The sequence below is a fragment of the Monodelphis domestica genome, chromosome 2 (assembly GCF_027887165.1).
Source record: "Monodelphis domestica isolate mMonDom1 chromosome 2, mMonDom1.pri, whole genome shotgun sequence".
NCBI classification, from domain to species: domain Eukaryota; kingdom Metazoa; phylum Chordata; class Mammalia; order Didelphimorphia; family Didelphidae; genus Monodelphis; species Monodelphis domestica.
In genome coordinates, this window is record NC_077228.1 from 445798002 (window position 1) to 445820176 (window position 22175).

The 22175-nt window shown below is 34.4% G+C and overlaps 1 protein-coding gene across 3 annotated transcripts in view; it reads left to right on the forward strand.

Annotated features, from left to right (window-relative positions):
• Positions 1-22175, forward strand: part of PACRG (parkin coregulated) — a 632164-nt gene that overhangs the window by 308745 nt on the left and 301244 nt on the right. For all 3 annotated transcript variants that reach the window (XM_001371541.3, XM_056814368.1, XM_007484866.3), the window contains exon 3: positions 21026-21197. In XM_001371541.3, coding sequence (XP_001371578.1) covers positions 21026-21197 — 172 coding nt within the window. The remainder of the gene's footprint in view (positions 1-21025; positions 21198-22175) is intronic.

The window sequence follows — 22175 nt, forward strand, 5'->3', positions numbered from 1 at the left end:
ACTAGCTTTTTAGAAAAAGATATTTACTAAAATATAATAGTTAAAACACTGCATACAAAAAAAAAATCTGCCCTAAGACATACCCTTATAAAAATTAACAACCCAAGGAAGAATGGTTTTGTTCTTAGAGAAACAGTGGCAGTGAGGCACAAATATAAAGGAACAAGAGGAAAGTCCCAATTTATTACTGGAGTTCCCTTTCTCCTTTCATAGACTCCTCATGAAATTTCTCTAAGATATATCTATTTTCTAGGCTTATACAGTCAGTACCTTTATAGAGTCCATAGTCAGCCTTGTCTTGATCACAAGGGGTCATAGTCCCTGAAGTTGATTCTTCTTTCATGTGGCTATCTTCCTGTAAATTGGTTAATTCTCCATAAAATCTGCTGCTTGACTGACCCATCCATGGACTGAGAGCTATTTTATACATGGGGTATGATGGGTATAACTGATATCTTATTCAATCACATTGCTTTCTTTCTTGACCCATTCAAGGAAATTTATATGTGGTAAAGAAATCCCAGCACAACTATCTTGTTTATATTTAAAAATACAACACTACAACTATATTCTGATTATATTAGTTGAGCTAAGAAGGAATCAAGTCCCTAGTCCCCCTTTATAACAGACTAAAATTCTAATCAAGTAAGGTTATTTTAAAATTTATTCTTGTAGAGGGGTACTGGAAGATAACATATAGCTTGTCTTTCGCTAGGGAGGATAGTTTGGGTTTTTCCCCCCATAACTGTATTATGCTTTTACTCCCTCACCTCAACAAGATTATTAGCTCCTTGAGGCCTCGGTCAGTGCTTTATATGTATTTTATATCACTCATAATTCCTAGCAAAGTTCCAGTAGGTACTCAATAAATAGAAGTTGAAATTAATTGAAAGGTAGGAGAGGGTAAGGTCCTTAAGAGGAGAATAAAAATTTTGAGTATCATTAGCTGGGAACAAAAATGTAATGGCAAGACATGGCAGGGACTGAGTAAAATGTAGGAAGTGAAGGTTACTATACACAATAATATCAGTAGAAGGAGGAAAAATGTGTATTGAACAATAAGAAAAATTAAGATTTCACTTCTGCATCTTTCTGAGAACAACTGTAACTGGTGTGAAGGGGAAAGCCAAAAACAAGGCAATCTTTATGTCAGTTGGGGTTAAGTCATTAGCTTCCTTGCTTAATCCCAGGAAGAACTTCTAAGAAGTCTATACCTAGAGATCTCAATCTTCATTCTTACATTCCTGGTAATAAGTATAACTAGATCTATTGAGAAGAGTGAGAAAAGTTGTAATACAAAGTAAACAAACATGAGGCAGTAAAGATTTTGTGCACTTGACTTGTGCTAATTCTAGCATTATTAAATTACTCTGTTCAAGGTAGGGCACCAATGGATTTGGTTGGCACACAGAATACAATAGGTTGTAGTGATGGGCAAGGAAGAGTTTTGGTTGGGTTTCGTTGGACTTTTTTGATTGGAAGCCCAAAACAAGGTCATGGTATTCAGAACAACTTTAGGGAAGCTTAATCAAACATAGAGAGGAAGTGATAGGTCATAGTTGTAGGCAGAATTAGAAAACCTAATCAGAAAGGATGAGATCAAAAAAATGTAAATTAGCTAGGCAAGCTAAGTCAAGATTTTACACCACCATATGTTTGTTGTTGCAAGGTGGTATGAGACAACTTCCTTTCCTTAATTTCTGAAAGCTTAGTTCTTCCCCAGTCAGCCTCCTCCTTACAAAGAAGTCTACCAGATTTTTTAAGTTCCCAAATCCCTTGAGGCAGGCCCTAATTCTGAAGTAGTTTCCTCATCTACCCAGGAAGCTTCAAGGGCTCCGTCTAATAGTGGGACCAAATATCCTTAAGAAGATCTCAGGTTTATTTGTGTTCAGGGCCCTACAATATGCCCAGTTCTGGTCTCTTGAATTTAATCATTAGTGATCATCTTCAAAACAGAACCTTCTAGAGTAGAAAGAACACAGAAATCTGGAAAGAAGATTCTCCTATCCTGATCATGAGGTTTCTTCCCAATATTATTAGGAATGTTTATTTTTATATGAATTTTTAAGATTATTCTAATTTGAAATTCATATAGTTAGGTATGTAATTTTAAGATTATTCTAATTTGAAATTCATACAGTTAGGTATGTAATTTTGATGCAATGTACAAGACTACCAAAGTTTCTTCTAGTGAATGTTCATCAAGGTAAATTGATTTAAAACCAGTTTTGAGCATGGAAATGTAATAACCCAGTTTGTATATAAGGTATATACCTTCAGTGGATTGAAGGAGAAGTTCAAGGGTCAAGAGTTTAGGTTGAAGAATTTGACATGGGATTATCACCCTACTGCAATACAAATTATATTCTTTACATTCTGTAAACAAAAAGTGGGTAAAAACAAATTGGGAGCCTCCAGTAGTTGATTCAGAAATGCCAAATTGAAATGAATCTTCTGATACATTTCATTTTTTAAAGTGAAGTTTTTTGTAAAATAAATCAAAAGTATAGTAGAGTGGCTATAATGCCTATTGTTCATATATCCATTACCCCCAAAGTGAGGGAAACATATATATGTTGTGTTTCTTAAATTGAAAAAAACCTATAAATTTGAAGAGACTGATAATCTACCATAAATCATGATTCCCTAACCATTTCTATTTCCAGGTGTATTTCATAGTGAGAATGTTAATCTATAGTCTATAGCAGTTTAAGGTCCACAAAGTCATTTCAGAGCATATTGTGAGATATTTACAAAGCATTCCCAACTGCTGAGTAGCTGTCATAGACATTCCCACATTATTTTGTTTTAGAAAGGAGGGGGTAACATCCTTTACATCCTTGTTCCTATATTGTTATATTCTATATTATTATTCTTTCTATTTGAGTTTGATTCCATGTCATTATATTATATTAGATACCCAGTAGAAAAGAACTGACAAATAGTCTATCCATCTTTGGCACATAAGAAAATTATCACTGGGTTTGCTGCGATAGCTGATGTCTGTCCAGGCTGTTGCTGTTGGCAACTGCCTGGTGGCCTTAGGAGTTCCCTTTGTTCAAAAAAGAACTCGCTCATCGCAGTTCATCTTGCACTGTGACAATTCCAGACATGATGATATTTTCAGCATGATAGCATTCCTATCACTTCAACATGTCAAAGAAGGTGATGATCTGCAGAGCTTTGTTTGAGGTGAGTTAGCTAGAGTTTTAAGATAATGTGTTCGAATAGGATTTTGATGCTCTCTATATGCAGGGTGGTGATATTGTTGCTTTATTTACCAGAAGGGAAGAATGGTTTGTTACAAATTATATTGAGGCAGCTAGTTCAGTGATACAGTGGAGAGAATGCTAAAACCTGGAGTCAGGAAGACCTGAGTTCCAATCCAAACGCAAACATTTAATAACTATATGATTCTGGGCAAGTTATAAAACCTGGGGTTCTTTATCTATAAAATGGAGAAAATAATAGTACCTCCTTCCCAGGAGGTAAATGAAATATTTGTAATGTACTTTGCAAAGTAAACTTCAAAGCACTATATAAATTCTACAGTACTGAACTTAAATATTCCATAAATGTTATATTACATAGTGATGTGTTGAACCGTGAGCTTTTATAACATGAAAAACATGGGAATATGTATTATATGATAATATAAGTACAACCTATATCATATTACCTGAGTTCTTGGAAATTGAGAATGGGATGGAAGAGAGAGAGACACCATGGTTTGCAAAGCATGAGAAAGCAAATATTAAAACATTGTAGTGACATGTAATCTGGAAAAAAAAAAAGAAAAATTTGTTAATAAAAAAATTAGAACTGTGAGGAAAACATTTTTGAAAAGACTTTTTTTTTCATCATCAAATAAATAGGTCACTGATCCTTTGAGATTTATTAGGCTGCCTGGACATGTTTTATCTAATATGAATCTTATAAGTAAATTTAAAATTTTGTGCAGTTGAGATATTAAATTTAAAAATATTTAGTGTTCTTTGATAATAGGATATAACTATATTTTTACCTTTATATTCCTAGCACTTAGTGTAATACTTGCCACATAGTAGGTACTTAATAAATGTTGGTTGGTTGATTGAATGATTATTTGCAAGATATTGTTATGATAGGCACAAAGGAGAAAAGGTTGAAGACTAGCAAAGGCCCTTCCCTCACAGTTTATAAACTTATCAGAAGTCTCTGTAAGCTTTCTATAATTATAATGTTAATGCATTTATTCACAGATAATTAAACTAATTACACTTAGGAAGAACTTTCCTTTTCCAACCTCTCTCTTTAAAAATCTACCTCTATAATTTGCTGAAGATCAGTTATTCAGGTTGTTGAAGATTAAAGAGTGTCAAGTTAACACCAGAAAAAGAGATAACAATCCTGTCAACTGCATCTTTTTTAAAATTTCTCTTTTCAGTTCCACTTTTATCTGACTTTCTCCATTTCCCACAGCAGCCTCCCTACATTGGCCTTCTCTCACTGAAAGTACACTCTGCCACTCTGGTCCCTTTACACCAGTCAGTTCCTACCAGAACCACCACTTTTAGGGCATGCTAATACCAATCTTGCCTTCTCTCCTCTGGGCTTGACTCCTGACTCTCCAGCCTTTATCCACCATGTGGCAGCTAGTGCTTGGCCTCGAATCAGGAAGACTTGCGTTCAAATCCAGCTACAGACATTTAAGTAGTTGTTTGACTCTAAGCAAGTCACAAACTCTGTTTTTCTCAGTTCCTTCAACTATAAAATGAATATGATAACTACCTTGAAGGGTTGCAGTGAGGATCAAATGTAATCAAACTTTCCCACAATGCCTGGCACATACAAGGCACTCTAAATATTAGCTTTTGTTATGGTGATGATGATGTCCCTGCATTTGCTTCCCTTCTCAATTTTCTTTTCTGTATTGTTTTCCCCCATCAGAATAGAAGCTCCTTGTGAACTCTTTCTGCTTCTATTCTCAGTACTTAGCACATTGCCTGGTACATAGTCGGTTTACTGGTTCATTTCTTAAAGACTGGCTCCCTTTGAGGGCCACAGTATAAAACCCCAAAGACTCCAAAGATATGGATAGTGTGAAGAAATTGAATTTTCCAGGCAGCTTGGGATAGTCCAAATAGCTATAATTGTCCACTTTGTAATTACACGTGAGGCTCTGTTTGCCAGTAAGGATGCCACAGAGGCATATACATCTTTTTTGTTTGTGTGGTTTTTTTCATGCTATTAATAAACTCTGTAGTTATGGTAGAGGTACATGTGACTATTTCTGTTACTTGGATTCAGAACAAAACTAAGGTTTTTATGATGCATTTTGTGGGGAAAAAGTTCTCTGATTTCAAATTTGGTATAGGTATCATACCGGCAGCCCACTTGGAATTACAGAGGTTTTGTTTCCTATGTGAATGAGCCCATTTATAGGAGGTGAGAAAGTGAGCCACATGAAGCTTTGGCCTTTATTGTTGTAACCAACACCACCATGCAAAGCTTGTGCAACTCCCATTGAATCAGATATAGTCACAATTGCTCCTAATAAGAAATAATATTTTACTAACTCTATGGAGTTAGTCATAAACTCATTAAAATATTATACATTTAAAAAAATTAAACTTGAGAAACACTTCTGTGGTTGTTCATGACGTCTAAACTCAAAAGAGAATGATAGTTTTAATTTTTGTTGTATCTTATTCCATATAACATTAATATGATTAGTATTTCAATTTGTTGAAATTTCCAGGATCAATCTGCTGATATTTGCTGAATCGATCACTTGAAATTAGTTGTTGTCACTAATAGCATTCTGTTTACATTGTAAGACTAAGGTATTACCAAAAGCTGCTAGAGGCATTCAAACTTATTTTGTTCATATTGGCTTTTCTATTTTTCCCTTTTTGTTTAAATATAGGAGACATATATGTAGGTATGTATATGTATCCTGTATACTTTATGTATATGAAACACATACATATACATGTATTTGAAATAGAATTTGTGTGTATATATATATATATGCTATATAGAGTACACATATATATATTTTCTTAACTCCTATCTGTACCCTTTTTTAGTCCTTTGATATAGTGAAAATATACTATATTGAATCAAATAGAATATTTGAAACCTAGATAAACTGATATAAAATTTGGTGGTTCCACCTAATCCGGGTAATTATAGTAGGCTAAGACATCTTGACTGCTCTAAGAATGAGCAATCTGGTCAATCTGTCTCTGTCTTTTCTCAGAAGATCTTCTGTTTGCCTCTCTCTGCTCCTTGCTGGATATATTGTCTCTTATTCCAGTCTCTCTGGTAACATGTTCAATGGGGACAAGAGAGGAAAGGGGGAGACAGTCCCCCAGTGTTTCCCTCTCAAGAGCCTGCAATCATCTCTCCCATTGTATTAACTGCTCCTGAGTTAACTTGAGTTTTAAAGTGTAACCCAAGAGATGTGGCTTGATGTGGCATCTTCAATCAAACAAAATATATTTCTTGTGATACCATCTGTTTTTATCCAGGGACCATAAGGTCCTATGGTCTTTTTAAATTGATTAAGGAGTTTTTCTATACCTAATTTATTTTTGAATGATTAGTTAACTTAATTAACATTTAAGTCTTCTGTAATTAATCAGGGTGGTGATAGGCTTCAACCCTTACATTGATAAGCTTTAGTATATATGGATCAGAACACTTTAAATTCTCTTTTGCTCTAGAAAAATCTTTTGAAAAGCAAGTCATGTTAGAGCAATTTGTATTATCTGCATTTTTAAGTTGGATAATTCAGTTATATTCCCACTTTTTGAAAAATTAAATTTCTTAAAATTAGTTTTGAGTATAGCTGTGTGCCTGAGACATTGGTGGGAATTCCCCAAATGGGTTAATTAAATTTTTCTTTTTTGTGATAATCTTTTGACGGCCTAAAGTATATGACTCCTACAGAATTCCTTCTTATATTTATTTATTGTTGTTTGTGAGCTGAGTTTTTTTTTCTTTTTGATACTTTTCTCCCTTCAACAGATTCTACAATCTAATTTCCCTGGACCATTTTTGTTTCTTCCATAAAACTCTTGTATCTCCTATCTCTTGGCTTTGCACTGACTGACTGTAATGTTCCCTCTCCTGAATTCTCCCTTTTCATTTTCCTAGTTTCCCATAATACTCAGCTTAAATTCTTCCTTATGAGGGATTTCTTTTCCAGTCCTCTCAAATGCTACTGACTTTCCGTGATAATTTTCCATTTACTCTGCATATAGTTCATACTACTTAGTAACTATATAATCTTAAGTGAGTCCTTTAGCCTCAGTTTTCTTTATTGCTATATGGACTTAATAGTGCCAGCTCTCCTGTAACTAAAGCCCAATGATTCATCATGGCAGTAGAATCCAAATCTGGCCTATCCTGCAAAGCCAGAAAATCTTTGAGTAAAGGTCAAAAGACAGACTCTATTGCCTGAAGACCAATCTTGCTAAGTTTATAGAGTCATATTTTCAAATGACCATTATATCATTGTGATAAATTATTTGGCCACAATAACTCATGAAACTCTACTAAGGGATCAAAAGTTTGTATCTTCATAGTTGGAGGGCTCAAATACACTGAAGAAATAAAAGATCATTGATATATTAAAGTAATGAATGTCCTACTTCACTCACAAAATTGTTAGAATCAAATGAGGTAATGTGCTATATGACAATATTTTCATAAACTTAAATTCCATTCACATTATTATTTAAATAATGAGAAAATATGTTCGTAAAGCTAGAAATGATCTTAGAAGTCATTTAGTCTATCTTCTCATTTTCAAGTAAGAAAATTGAACCCTAGTGAGTTCAAATGACTTGTTCAAGATCACAGAGATTATAAGAATCATAATTGTAAGGCCCTCAGTTGAAAAGATGTCCATATTAGGAGGAGGGGTTGTCAAGGATTCCAAGGCTCCATATTTTCTATATAAACTTCACTGACCTAAAGGGAACATTTCTTTTACTAAAAAGTATTTCTTGTGACTTTTTAACGACTCAGTTCTTGTGACAAATAAAACAAGTACAGGAACATTAAAAACTCTGCTTTATTTCTTGTCCTTTAAAATGCCCTTTTCTGGAACACAACCCTGTATATTTTTCTTCTTGTGTCACTAATGTAGATTTAACAAAAGTCCAACCATTCTACAATGTAAAGATTATTTACCATCAGAGAAACTCACTTGCTATGGTACTTAAGTAGTGAGCAGAGAGGTTCATTTCTGAATATAATAAATAAGTCTGAAATCAGGTAAGAGTTTTGATATGTGCCTGAATGTGTATTCTTTAAAATGAACAATGTTTTTGATTGATATATTTTCTACCAAGATATCGTCTTGACAGTAAAGGACATCTGGGTTTGGTTTAGTGAGAAGGTACGATGCTGGAGTAGATTAAGCACTGGATTTCAAATGAAGAGTTCTAATTCCACTTTAGATTCTTGTTATTTCAACCTGGACAAATCATTTCATAAACTCCATTTGTCTGTCATCTAGGTATATGTGTCTCTCCACCTATCCATCAATATATCTTTTTTTCTATCTATATATCCATCTATCATGTCAGGCATTGTGCTAAATTCTGGGGATAAAAAGAAAGACAAAAATATAATCCCTTTTATCAATAAGTTTACAAAGAGGAGACAAAAATGCCAGTATCCATATATTCCAACAAATATAGGCTACAGATAGAAGATAATCTCAAAGGAAAAAACACTAGCCCTGAGGAAAGGATAGAGATGAGGAAAGATCTTCTGTTTATGGTGAGATTTGAGCTACATCAAGAATGAAGGCAGAAGGTAGAAGTGAAATTGGGAGTATATTCTGAGTAAGAAGAAGAGGGAGCAGAAAGGACACTGAGTGGAGAAAGCTAATAATAGTGAAGATAGAACTGTAGATTTGGAATCAGTAATACTTGAGTTCAAATATGACCTCAGTGACTAGTTTTATGATCCTGAGCAAGTTGCTTAACTTTTGATTACCTTGTTTCCATCAACTATTAAATGGATATAATATTAGCACCTCTCTCCCAAGGTTCTTGTGAGATGTTTGTTTAAAAGTGTGTGTGTGGAGGGGTGGTTTCCCTAGTGCCTGGCACAGGGTAGGACCTATAAAAATGTCTATTCCGTTCCCAATAAGAATATATGGAGATCCAGCCATAGCTCTGCTGGGTTTGTACCCCAAAGAGATAATAAGGAAAAAAACTTGTACAAGAATATTCATAGCTGCACTCTTTGTGGTGGCCAAAAATTGGAAAACGAGGGGATGCCCTTCAATTGGGGAATGGCTGTGGTATATGTTGGTGATGGAATACTATTGTGCTAAAAGGAATAATAAAGTGGAGGAATTCCATGGAGTCTGGAACAACCTCCAGGAAGTGATGCAGAGCGAAAGGAGCAGAACCAGGAAATCATTATACACAGAGACTGATACACTGTGGTACAATCGAAGGTAATGGACTTCTCCATTAGGGACAATGCAATGTCCCTGAACAATCTGCAGGGATCTAAAAAACACTATCCACAAGCAGAGGATAAACTGTGCGAGTAAAAACTCCGAAGAAAAGCAACTGCTTGACTACAGGGGTGGAGGGGATGTGACTGAGGAGAGACTCTAAATGAACACTCTACAGCAAATACCAACAACACAGAAATGGGTTCGAGTCAAGAACACATGTGATACCCAGTGGAATCATGCGCCAGCTATGGGAGAGGTGGGGGGGCGGGGCGAAGGAAAAGAAAATGATTTTTGTTTCCAATGAATAATGTTTGGAAATGACCAAATAAAATAATGTTTAAAAAAAAAAAGACTATATGGAGTCAGTGTCTCCTCTGTGAGAACCAGTAAGTATACCAAGATAGTTGAATCCTGGATCTTATAGTAGGTAGACAGGAGTAAAGTAAAATTGGAAAGATAGGAAGATTCCAGGTTGTGAAGGGTCTTAAAAGCCAAGCAGAGAATTCTATAATGGAAGTTTAAACTTTCCATTTATTTTTTCATCTCTAAAATGGAAGTGGTAATATATGTCTACCTAGTTCACAGGGCTGTAATAAAGATAAAATGAGATAAAGTATGCAAAGTGTTTTTAAACCTTAACCACTATGTTAATCTGAGATAATATTATTTTTAATAATCCTAAATACATCTTTACTATATTTTCAACGTTAGTTTAGAAATAAATTTTGTCAAATAAAATAACTTTTTTAAAAGTTATTTTAAAAGCACAATTGTCCCAAAAATGGAAAATCTCATTTTTTGTTTCTTCTATTAAATTTTTATTGTTGAAGTCCAAGAAGCCTAGAAGGCTAGTATTGTTTTACATAAATATATTTTGATTTATTATCAAATAGCTTCACTGGAAAACTTCTTGGTCTGCCAGATAGGTTTTTCTTCAACCTAGAAACTAGTTGAATTCATTGTTATGTGTCCTTCAGCAATGTCTTCAGTTCTCCAACATTGTTTTTTAAATCTTTTAACTTCTCTCTTAGAATCAATACTAAGTGTTAATTCCAAGGCAGAAGAATGGTAAGGATTAGGCAGTTGGAGTTAAGTGACTTATCCAAACTCAAGTCTGAGATCAGATTTGGATCTAGGATCTCCCATCTCTCCCAGGTCTGGCCCTCTGTCCAGTGAGCAACCTAGCTGCCTCTCCAATTGCTTTTAATATAATGCAGAACTAGAGGAAAGAAATTCTATGAAATTTTAGCTTGTGGCACACAAAAATATCAAAATAAGGACTCAAGGCTATATAACAAAGGAATAAAATAACAATATGTGGTTAAAAGGAAATAAAGAGAAAAAATAGTAACTATAGTTCGAAATGGAGAGCCACTTGTGGAGACTTTTAGCCTCCACCCAGGTCTCCTTCCCCTTCCCCACAAATTTAATGGAGGACTTTATGAACTTCAAAGAATCTAGAAGATTTAGGAAGTTACTTTTTGAAAGTTCACCTTATGCATACCCACCGTTATCTCCCTAACTCTTATAAAGGCCCTTGTACAAAGGCAGTATAATTATTTGGACCTGACTTTTATTTCCTAAATTTTTCCTTATCACAATTTTTGAGATATAATAATTATATTACATTGATGTTGCTAAAATTCTCAAATCACTAATGTTCTATTCATTTTCCACAGCACTGATTCATTTATCAAGTTAGGAGATTCCTTTTATACTTCAATACATTATAGTTCTCAGAGGTTCAAGGACTCCCTCCACTGGGATAGATTATAGTCCATCTATGTCTTTTCCTACTGTGGGAGTCATACATATTTCCTAAGAATTTTTCAGAGATTCTATCAAATGTCCACTACTGGAAACTTTCCTCTGGTTCTTTTAACATCATTTCAGGTATCACTAAGATAAAACAAAACCTAACAACAATATATTCATTCATTCATACATTCAACAAATACAAGCAAGGCACTGTTGTGTGAATGGGCCAAAAGTTATACATAATAAGATCAATATCATAGATTAACTCTGAATTTAGAACATCTTCTCTAAATAAAAGTACTTTCCAAGTATCCTTATAACTTCCACCATGGATATTATGTATTTATGAAATGAACAAAGACCATAGAGATATGTGCTCTGCCCTCAATAAAGTTATGATACTCTTTCTAAAATAATGGCATTTGCTAAAGTATTTAGATTGCTTTTGCTCTCTTTTTGCTTTCATTCTTTTTTTTATTTAAGGCAAAATTACATAACCTAAGAAGGAAATCTAAGGCCAGAAACTTCAGGCAATGTGGTAGGAAAGAAATGTGGGGGTCAAAATCAGACTTCCCTTTGACTCTCATTCATATTTTCTATGTAACTGATGATAAATTAGCAAGAATAAAAATTTTAGCTGGGACATGATTACCATTAAGCAATTTAAATATGTACTTGGGAGTTTTAAAGGGGGAAAGGGAGTTATTTTTTTAAGGGTTGGACTTGATTGTTTAAGAGTGTGGTTGCCAGTTCTAAAATAATCCCTGATCACTTTGCAAGAGTTATTGACAAAATGCCTTCTAATTTGTCTTATATAATTTTCTTTAGAAAGATAAAAATCTAGGTACCAACACCCCCCAAACTCAATGAGACTATCCATGAATCTGGAGGGTGTCTCATCACCTGATTGCTTAAGTTTTTCAAATTCTGTCCATTTATATATGTTTTCAGAGCACTCTCATTGCAGTTAGAATGGCCTCCCTACAACAATATAGTTGTAAATAATCTTCAGAGATGTTATAGTCCCATCCAAAATCTTATGATGGCCAGTGTGCTGCAATGCACCCCTGGACTTTATTAACATGAGAAATTATTTTCTTTTTCTCACGTTCTGCTAGGAAAGCCTAGAGTAGATTTTCAATGTCTTTGTAAGACAGATCATACTGAAAAAAAATGTCAGCCATCTTTTTCATTACCACAAAGGGATCTGTTTCAAAAGTGGGTATATTGAGTGTCAATTCATTTATGTTTTGGGGAGTAAAAGGTATATGGTGTCTTAGGGTCACCACATCCCCATTACGTCCTATTTCAGGCACTTCCCTTAAGGGAAAAGGGCCTTTATTTGAATTAGGTAATGGTGAGTCAGCTTGGGGAAGAACAGTTTTTTAGAAGGACAAGATTTCCTTGGGGCTGGAATTAGTCTTGGGGTGGGAGAAGGAACAGGAGAAGATAGGATTTCAGGAGAAGGATATTGGGAAGTAAGGTCAGCCAAGAGTTGCAGAACATGAGGAGGTAGTTCTGCAGCTGAGATCTAGGAGAGGGGTCTTCCATTTCTATTTCAGGGGAAGGATTTTCCTCATTTAGAGGTTCAGGAACAGGCTTATAAAAATCAGACATGTTTTAGATGGGGTCAGTATTTGACATTTGACCATATAAGAAGTATTTGAAATTGTCAAATTGGGTTTCCGTGTCTGCCTGCATTTCAGCTTTAATTTTTCTTATGGTAAAATTTCTTGTCACAATATTTAGGAATAGAAAAATAAAATTACCCAAGAACATAACATAAGTAATAGGAGGCACTCTGAAACCTTTAAGATTCCTAATTGTGCAATATCCAGAAAACTTTCATGTAATGTAGCATCCATTATATATATATATATATATATATATATATATATATATATATATATATATATGGAGTTAAGTTGCCTATATTTCTGGTTTTAGTCAGTCGTTGGCACTATTCGCTAGGGGTTAAAGTCAGGGTGTAAAAATTAAAAGTAAGAGTGTGGTCCCTTTAAAGATGTCACACCTTGATTGGTTTAACTCCTTAGTTGAAGGGTGGGAGAAGATTAACTCCTTTTGTTATAGACTAAGTATAGGAGGGGAAACTGGAAGCAGCTGATTTCCTTCACAGGGTGAAATGCCAGATCCATATGTTTCTGCCATGTGTTTCCAGGAAGCAGCTTCTGGGTCGCTTTTTTTATGGCCTGGGATAAAAAGGTTTTATGGTGGTGTTTTTTTTTTCCATATTTTGGGCTATAAAACACCAGGTTTTGTTGTTGTTGTTATTACTTTAACACTACTCTTCCTGACTGATGTCTCCAGGTTTTACTTCTCACTTAAGTTTAACTCTAAAGACAGTGGGATTTGGAAAAATATAGTAGATTCTCTTTTGGGGCAGTTGGAGGACTATTTTACCCATGTTTTTGCCCTCACAGCTAATTAAGAAACAGCCCAGGTGAGGCCTCAGGGTCCAGCTGCTAAGATTAAAGGCAGCTGTACTATATTCATTTTTAAGGTGGGAAAAGAGAAAGAAAAAAATGAACTTACCTCTGGCAGCTGTGAAATGTAGACTCAAGCTATTAAAGCTATTAAAAGTTGCTTAGGGATAGTCACAAAAGTAAAGAAAAAGTTTAGGAAAGTTAAGAAGATTGAGGGTATTTAGTCACAACTGATGTGGTCAGACAATTAAAATATAATGGGGGGAAGGTTTTTTTTTTAAGGGTTGGACTTAATTGTTTAAGAGTGTGGTTGCCAGGAATTTAATTAATTCCAAAGAGGTTTATTTACAATTTGTTTATAAATTATAGAAAGGGTGAAGTAAGAAATCAGAGAGAGGATAAGGTAAGAAATCTAGCCTAAACACTAAGTAATTTATCTCTGGCCCCCTGGCTCAAACTAGGCAGGGGAGCTTAGTCCTCAACCAGATAGGCCTTGGCCCTTGTAGCCCAGGACCTGGGAAAGTCTCTTCAGAAAAATCCAGCAGTTAAGAGTCAGCTTTTCACTCACCACATGTCAGTCTAAGGAACAAGGTCTCAGGTCCAGTCAACAGATCCTTCTGCCCCTCTTCACCAGCCTCAAATAGAAAACATGAAGAATTGAATTCCTTCAGGGAGTTGTCACTCCCTTTTAAGGACATTTTCTCTTGTGTCACTTCCTGCGTCTTCCCCTAATTTTATGTCTACCAATCACAGTTGAGGCTCTGCTCTAGGACTGCCCAGAAGGCAGTCAGTTAATTCTGATTCATCATCCACTATCACACACGTGGGTCACAGACCTCCCACTCAATGATTAAGTGGGATGTTTACACATTTGGTGATTAAATCTAAAAATGGGTAGATCTCCATATTTGGCTTTAAGTAGGGTGTTCTAAAAATAGTCAGGGGTTACAATTTAAACTTTATAATCAGGGGAGAGTTAATTAATTTCATTGTTATAATCAGGAGAGAGTTAAATTTAATCTTCACAGAGTTAAGGATTAAATTTTTTTATAAAAGGAACTTAGCTCAAGATTCTATCAAAAACTTAACTAAGACAGCTTCCCAAAGGTCAGTTGTAAGCAGAAGTAGAATTTATGCATGCTTAACCTTTATTATCTAAAAAATGTATGTTTCCACAGAAGCAGCCAATGAGCCTCTAGGATAATATACAAAAACTGAAGAGAGAATAGATGGGTGTTCTCTTTGCATGGCTCTATTCTCTTCTACTGGTGACAAAATTAAACAGTTTCTTGGAACTATACACCTGAATATGTTCCAAAAATTGCGTTTATATTAATTCACCTGTTATTTGTCATTGGGAGAAAAATCAGTAGTAAAATATGTAATCAGATTTGTGTTCAAGTTTTCCCTTTCCTTTATCCTCTATCTGCCTCTGAATGTATCAATTGTGAAAATTAATCTCTGGTCAAAGACATGATAAGAAACATAAATGCATAATAGTAATATAACAAAATAAACAAATAGTGTAATTCTGTGAGACTTATAGAAAAAACAGCTAACATATATACAGAACAGGAAAGAAATTTTGAGAAGAAATGAAAAGCAATGTTATAATCTCAGAAACTGAGGTGATAAAAATGTGGTGTATTATTTGTATCCTAAGTCATTACAGTTAAGAATAATACACAATTAATTTCTGCCAATGACTCATGATTTCATTTATGTGGATACTCTTTCCACCAATGCAAATTATAACCCATCTATGCCTTAGTTAATTGACTTCATGAATTCCTGAAGCTAAACCAAAAAAAAAAAATTATCACCTAATATCCATTAGTATCTCTGGATTGATGCTATCTCCTGGGTCAATAAGATTTTTCTTAGAAAGAAAAGGAAAATCAAATTTTCATGCATGTTTTACTTGCTTCATACAGTTGCAAATGCCTCTCTAAATGAGTGAATTTTATGATTAATCAATGTCAATGCTAGGATAGTAAAAGAGTACATGTCCAAAATTTAACAAATAGGATTCATTGAAAAATATTTTTATAGTTACCAAAATCCTGAGAAAGGCTGGAAATAAGGAATGCTATATGTCTTCAAATCTTTACCTGTAGTTTAACCTCTACTAGCTGTCAGATCAGCTCATGGAAATAGGGGAGGGTTTCAACAAAGATGACTTCCCCTGGTGACTTTTTAAAAAAAAATCCCATCTCTGCATGCATTAGTCATATTTCCCTAGTTTTCTTTTCTTCTCTGGGACTCTAGGTCAGTGACTGGTGGTAAAACTAGAGAGTATCTAAGGCTAGATTTGAACTCAAATTTTCCTGATTCCAAGTCCAGAACTATCCATTTTGCTACAATTTAGTGTTTTACATTTTTGCTAAATACTTTTCCCCATTTGTGAGGTTGGATTGTATCAGTATTATTTTCCCATTTTCAGTTGGGAAAATTAAGGCTTTCAGAAAGATTAAGTGAGTTGCCCTTAATTACAGCAATGGTAAGTATTGGATCTATTTTTAAAAAGTTTTTTTCAATTACATGCAGCAGCAATCCTCCACATGTTTCTTCAGAAATCTAGTTCCAAATTCTTTCCTTTCTTCTCTTCTCTCCCTCCCATCCCATGATGGCAAGTAACTTGATTTGGGTTGTATTTTTGTGATTAAGCAAAACATTTCCACATTGGTAATCCTGTAGAAGGCTCACATAAAGCAAATACGAACAAACAAAAATCAAAGAGAAAATAAAGTGAGAAATAGTATGTTTTGATCAATTCAGGCTCCATCAGATCTCTTTCTGGAGGTGTATATGAAAGCCTTCTAAATTTAAATTCAGTGTCCTTTCTCCTACTGTTTCCTTTGGATTATTCATTAATTAGTCCTAAACTACAATTCTTTGTACATAGAATGCTGGACTTGAAAACAGAAAGGACCTAGTTCTGAACTTGCTTCATATTCATACTAGCAGTGTGACCCCAAGCAAGCTACTTAATTTCTCTAAGTCTCAATTTCCTCATATGTATGATGGGGATAATAATAGCACCTACCTCCCAAGGTTATTGTGAGGAGCACATAAGATAATTAAATAAAGCATAAAGCATTATATGAATGCTAGATATAATTATAATTAATAACCCAAAATCTTCTTTTGAAAACCACTATTTAAAGCCTTATGTTATGTCTTACTATTGAACTGATTTTGTAAAATTATAGGAAAATAGATATCGTATAGTACTGTAAGGGATGTAGTTGATGGTTAGTGTTGATTGTAATTAGGTGGATTACGCTTCCCCTATAAATGCTACTTTTACTGCAGTATTTCATGGTTATTTTTGTGAAAAGTAAAATGAACTATATATTGCATCCTGTCATTTAAGTAAGGTACTTTTTAATTAAGATAAGTTGAGTATAAGTAATCTATCTCTCCATAGTTCAATCAGTTTTCTATTCTTAAAGCACATCTCCTCACTGTGCCTAATTAGGTACTGTACCAATAATCGCCAGGCAATAATCACCTGGAATAGAGGCAGAGTGCCTGAGAAGAAATGGAAAGTATTTATCAAACATGTCCCATGGAACAACTAAAATCTTTTTGTGTGTGTGAAGAAAATATCCCATCATTATACACTCACTAATAGCTATAGTGTCCTAGGAGTGACATTGTTTTTTATATGGTTATATATAGTTGCTTATTTTTTTTAGTTGGAAAATAGAAACATGATCAAAGTAAAATGTCCCAATCAATTTTGCAGTCCAAAGGGAGGATGTTATTCACCACCTGATTAACTTTCACTTGAGTAGCTCAAAATCTCATGAGGGCCCACGTGCAGGCACTAGATTATGGACACTACCTTTCTTTAACCCTACCCCCAAACCTTTAGAATATCTTATTTGAAGGAGTGAGGGTAGCTGATAAAATTGCTGTGCCTGGAATGTGGTTTGTGAGGTGAGGGAGTCATGAAAGGTGAGACATGTAGGAAGATGACTTGGGTCTGGTTCAAAAGTGCCACTGATGTGTGTTATCCGAGAAGTGTTTAATAGAGATGGTTTTGGCAGATACCTTTATATGCAGTATTTTAGCAGGAAGAAAATGAAAGCAGACAAGCTGCCAGAAAGGAAGTATTAGAAGCCCCAAAGAAATATGACCAGAGATTCATTTCCTTGAAAGAGAGGGGTCCAAGAGGAAGCCACAGATTTAAATAATGCCATAATAGGAAGTGAGGGTAGCTCAATTTGGCACTTGACTCAATGTACATAAAAATATGGAGAAGAGGAAATTCTGAGAATGTCATGAGACTTTATAGATAGAGGAAGCTAAATAAATGAATTATTTAAAGATAGAAAGGAAATAAAGATAGAAAGGAATTTTAGCTTCTTTACTTAATGCTAAAAAATACAGATTAATCCATCTAGATGAGCAAAAATTTTAAATTTGTTTGTGTAATCATTTCAGAGAATATTTCATAGTCTCTAAATGCATTTGTTGTTGTTCAATCATATCTGACTCTTTGTGACCCTATGGACACATCGGGCTCCTCTATCCTCCACTATTTTCAAAAGTCTGTACAAGCTCAGGTACATTGCTTCCATGACACTATTTATCCATCTCATCCTCCAGCCATCCCCTTTTCCTTTTATCTTCAATCTTTCCCAACATCAGGGTCCTTTCCAAAGGGTCTTATTTTCTCATTATTTGGTCAAAGTATTTAAGCTTCATCTTCAGTCACTAGAATAATTTCTTTGACTAATTTGATCTCCTTTCTGTCCAAGGGACTCTCAAAAGACTTCTCCAGCAGGATAATTTGAAAGTATTAATTCTGTGGCGCTTAATTTTCCTTATAGTCCAATTATCACAGCTATACATTGCTACTGGAAAAACCATAGCTATGACTATATGGATCTTTGTCAGCAAGGTGATATATCTCTGCTTTTTAGTATACTATCTCGATTTGTCATAGCTTTCCTTCCAAGGATCATCTTTTAATTTCATGGTTTGAAATTACCATCTGTAGTCATCTCTGAGCCCAACAATATAAAATCTGACATTGCTTACATTTCTTCTCTCTGTATTTGCCAAGATGCCAAGTGATGGGACCTTTTGCCAAGATCTTAGTTGTTTCTTTGTTGTTGTTTTTTAATATTGAGCTAGAAGCCAGCTCGCCTTGCCTCATACTCTCCTCTTTCACCTTCATCAAGAGGCTTCTTGATTCTTCTTTACTTTCTCCCATCAAAGTAGTAGTATTTGCATATCTGAGATTGTTGATTTTTCTCCCAGAAGACTTAATTCCGACTTTTTATTCTTTTATCCTGGCATTTCCATGATGTACACTCTACACATGAGTTAAATCAGTAAACTGACAATATACAGCCTTGTTCTACTCCTTCATTCTTAAACTAAGTTCTATGTTTGATTCTAACTATTGCTTCTTGATTGGCATACAGGGTCTTTAGGGGGGTAAGATAATCTGATACTCCCATCTCTTTGAGGACTTGCCACATTTTGTTGTAATCCACACAGTCAAAGTTTTAGTGTAATCAATGAAACATAAATTGATTTTTTTTCTTGGAAATCCCCTGCTTTCTCAATAATCCTGTGAATGATGACAATTTGGTCCCTAGTTCATCTGCCTCCTTGAAAACAAGCCCGGTCTTCTGGTTATTCTTGGTTCACATGTTGCTGAAGCCTAGCTTGCAAAATTTTAAGTATGACCTTGCTGGTGTGTGAAATGAATAAAAGTGTTTGATAATTTAAGCATTCTTTGGCATTGCCTTTCTTTAGGACTGAGAAATAAATTAATCTTTTCTAATCCAGTGGATACTGTTGAGTTTTCCAAATTGGCTGACATTTGAGTATGGAACAGGATTTTGAATAGCTCAGCTGGAATTCCAGTACCTTTACCAGCATTATTGTTAAGGCCCACTTGACTTCATTCTCAAGAATGTCTGACACTAGATCAGTAACCATACCATCATGGTTATTGATTTAAGATCTGTCTTGTACATTTCTTCCATGTATTCTTAATCACATCCACTTCTTTTAAGTCCCTTCCATTTTTATCTTTTATCATGCTTATTTTTGCTTAAGTTTTACCATAATATTTCTAATTTTTTTAAAGAGACCTCTTATCTTTCCCATTCTGTTGGGGGGTTTTTTGTATTGCATATTTAAGAAATCCTTCTTATCTCTGTTATTCTTTGGAATTCTTCATTCAGTTTGATATATCTTTACCTTTCTCCTTTCCTTTTGCTTTCCTTTTTTCCTTAGTTATTTGTAAAGCCTCATCAGTCAGCCTAAATACTGAATGTTTCAGAATCCTTTCCACAACAAATTAAGGACAGTAATTTGATTTGATTTAGCCTCTATTTGCTAAGCTGCATCTTATTGAAATAAGATTAGCTATTATCAGTCATAGAAATTTAAAACTAAAATAAAATTTTAGATATCAGTTAGTTCAGTTCTTTTATTTGGCAGATGAGAAAACTGAAATTCATAAGGGTTAAGTGAACTGTCCAATGTCAAGGCCAGGACCTAAATACAAGGCTTTATCTATTACAATGCATAAACTGTTGTATAAAGTAGAACATCATACAGTCTCAGGTCTAGTCCCTTGCTTTGAACTGTTAAGATCTAGATGCTCCTGTGGATAGCTGCCTCACTTCCCTGAACATCTAATGAGAAAGCACAAGCATGCCCCAGTGCCAATTTCAATAGCCCTTATTTGACAATGACTGGCCTCTAGAGTAAGAAATATTTTTTAAATGATGAGAAAGAAGAAATATGATTCAAAAAGCAGTGAACAAATGAATGAGGAGAAAGCTATAAAATTTTCATCCTGTCATTACTTTTAAGAGTTTATATTTTGGTTGAGATAAAATAAAGGTTGTCTCTACATTTCAGTCAAGTCAATTAATGTGTTCTCTATTGTTTTATTTTTTAATCAGATGTGTGAGCTTTTTTTTTACTTCTTTTGTTCATTTTTATATTGCAGTTAATTTTCCTAATAACCAAATTTCTTTACTTCACAAAGAATTTTGACAAGTGCAATTTTATACCAAATTCAAGTGTAAGCAGAAATTGAATAAAAGATCTAGGTGTCCAAAGGAATCTTGAAATAGATCATTTCTATACACTATATATACTTTGAGATTAAAGGTTAGTGAAAGAACCTCATTACTAATAGAATCCTATATGACATACTTCACAAAACCATGTAGATTTAGTTCTTAAAATCTTAATAAGTTGTTTTGCCTTTTGTTCCTCCTGGATAGATAATAATCTTTCATTAACTTTATTTTTCTGATAGCCTTTAATTGATCTTTTCATATTTTATTTATTCTATTTCTATTTTCAGGTAGAGATTGAAAAGCTGGATTACCATCACTATCTGCCTCTGTTTTTTGATGGGCTTTGTGAGATGACATTTCCCTATGAGTTTTTTGCTCGACAAGGAATCCATGACATGCTGGAACATGGGGGAAACAAGATACTTCCTGTCATTCCACAGCTCATTATTCCAATAAAAAGTAAGTGAACAGGTGAAAAAAGAATCTCTGGGTTTATATGGCATTGGTTTTTGACAACTTGCTAATTAAGCAATAAAACATGACAGACTGAGCACATCTTCTGGTTTGATGTAACCCTCAGTAAATTGGTATGATATCAGGCTAGGTTTCCAGAACCTGCATTATCTGTGTTGCATTATGGTTTATCTAGAATTACTCTTATTATATTAAAGGAAGACCTCTGATACAATATGAAGAAAAAATCTAATTTATATTTTATGGTGTTTGTATATTATCTTTCCCCTCTCTTATAAGACTTATTTTATAAGAAAAAAAGGATTTCAGATTTAAGATGTACTTTTGAAGATGAGTATTGAGTGTGTTTATGTGAATGTGAGAGAGAGAGAGAGAGAGAGAGAGAGTTTGAAATCTGTTACTTTACTATCTCCTAAGTAAAGATTTCAGAGACTAGGGTTTTTTAATAAACATTTATATGGTGCACTATATTTTTAAAAGATATAACTCATAAAGGGAAAAAGGGTATTTTAAAACAACTAAAATTTTTAATCATGTGTATGTTTTGTTTTTAACAATGTAAACAAAGTAATATCACAATTCTCACTTTTCCATGATTCTGCTGATGCTGTAATACACTAAATTCTCTTTTGAAACCAAAGGGGGCAGCTGGGTGGCTTAGTGGATTGAAAGCCAGGCCTAGAGATGGGAAACTGGCTACCTTGTCTTTGGATTTTCTATATGAGAGTTATAGCTGACCAATCAACCATCCTGTAGGCCACTCCCACATCTCCACTGAGACAGAGAATGAAACCAAAGAAAAGAAGATTGCTACTGGGTGTGAAAGAGTAATATGGAAGAAAAATGGCTCTTTAAGTTGAACCTTATTAAAAAGCAGTTTTCACTCCCCCACATGTATCAACTAACTGAGGGGCTGCTGGTCTCTGAAAGACTTCTATAAGGATATATAGTACTGAAGTTTAT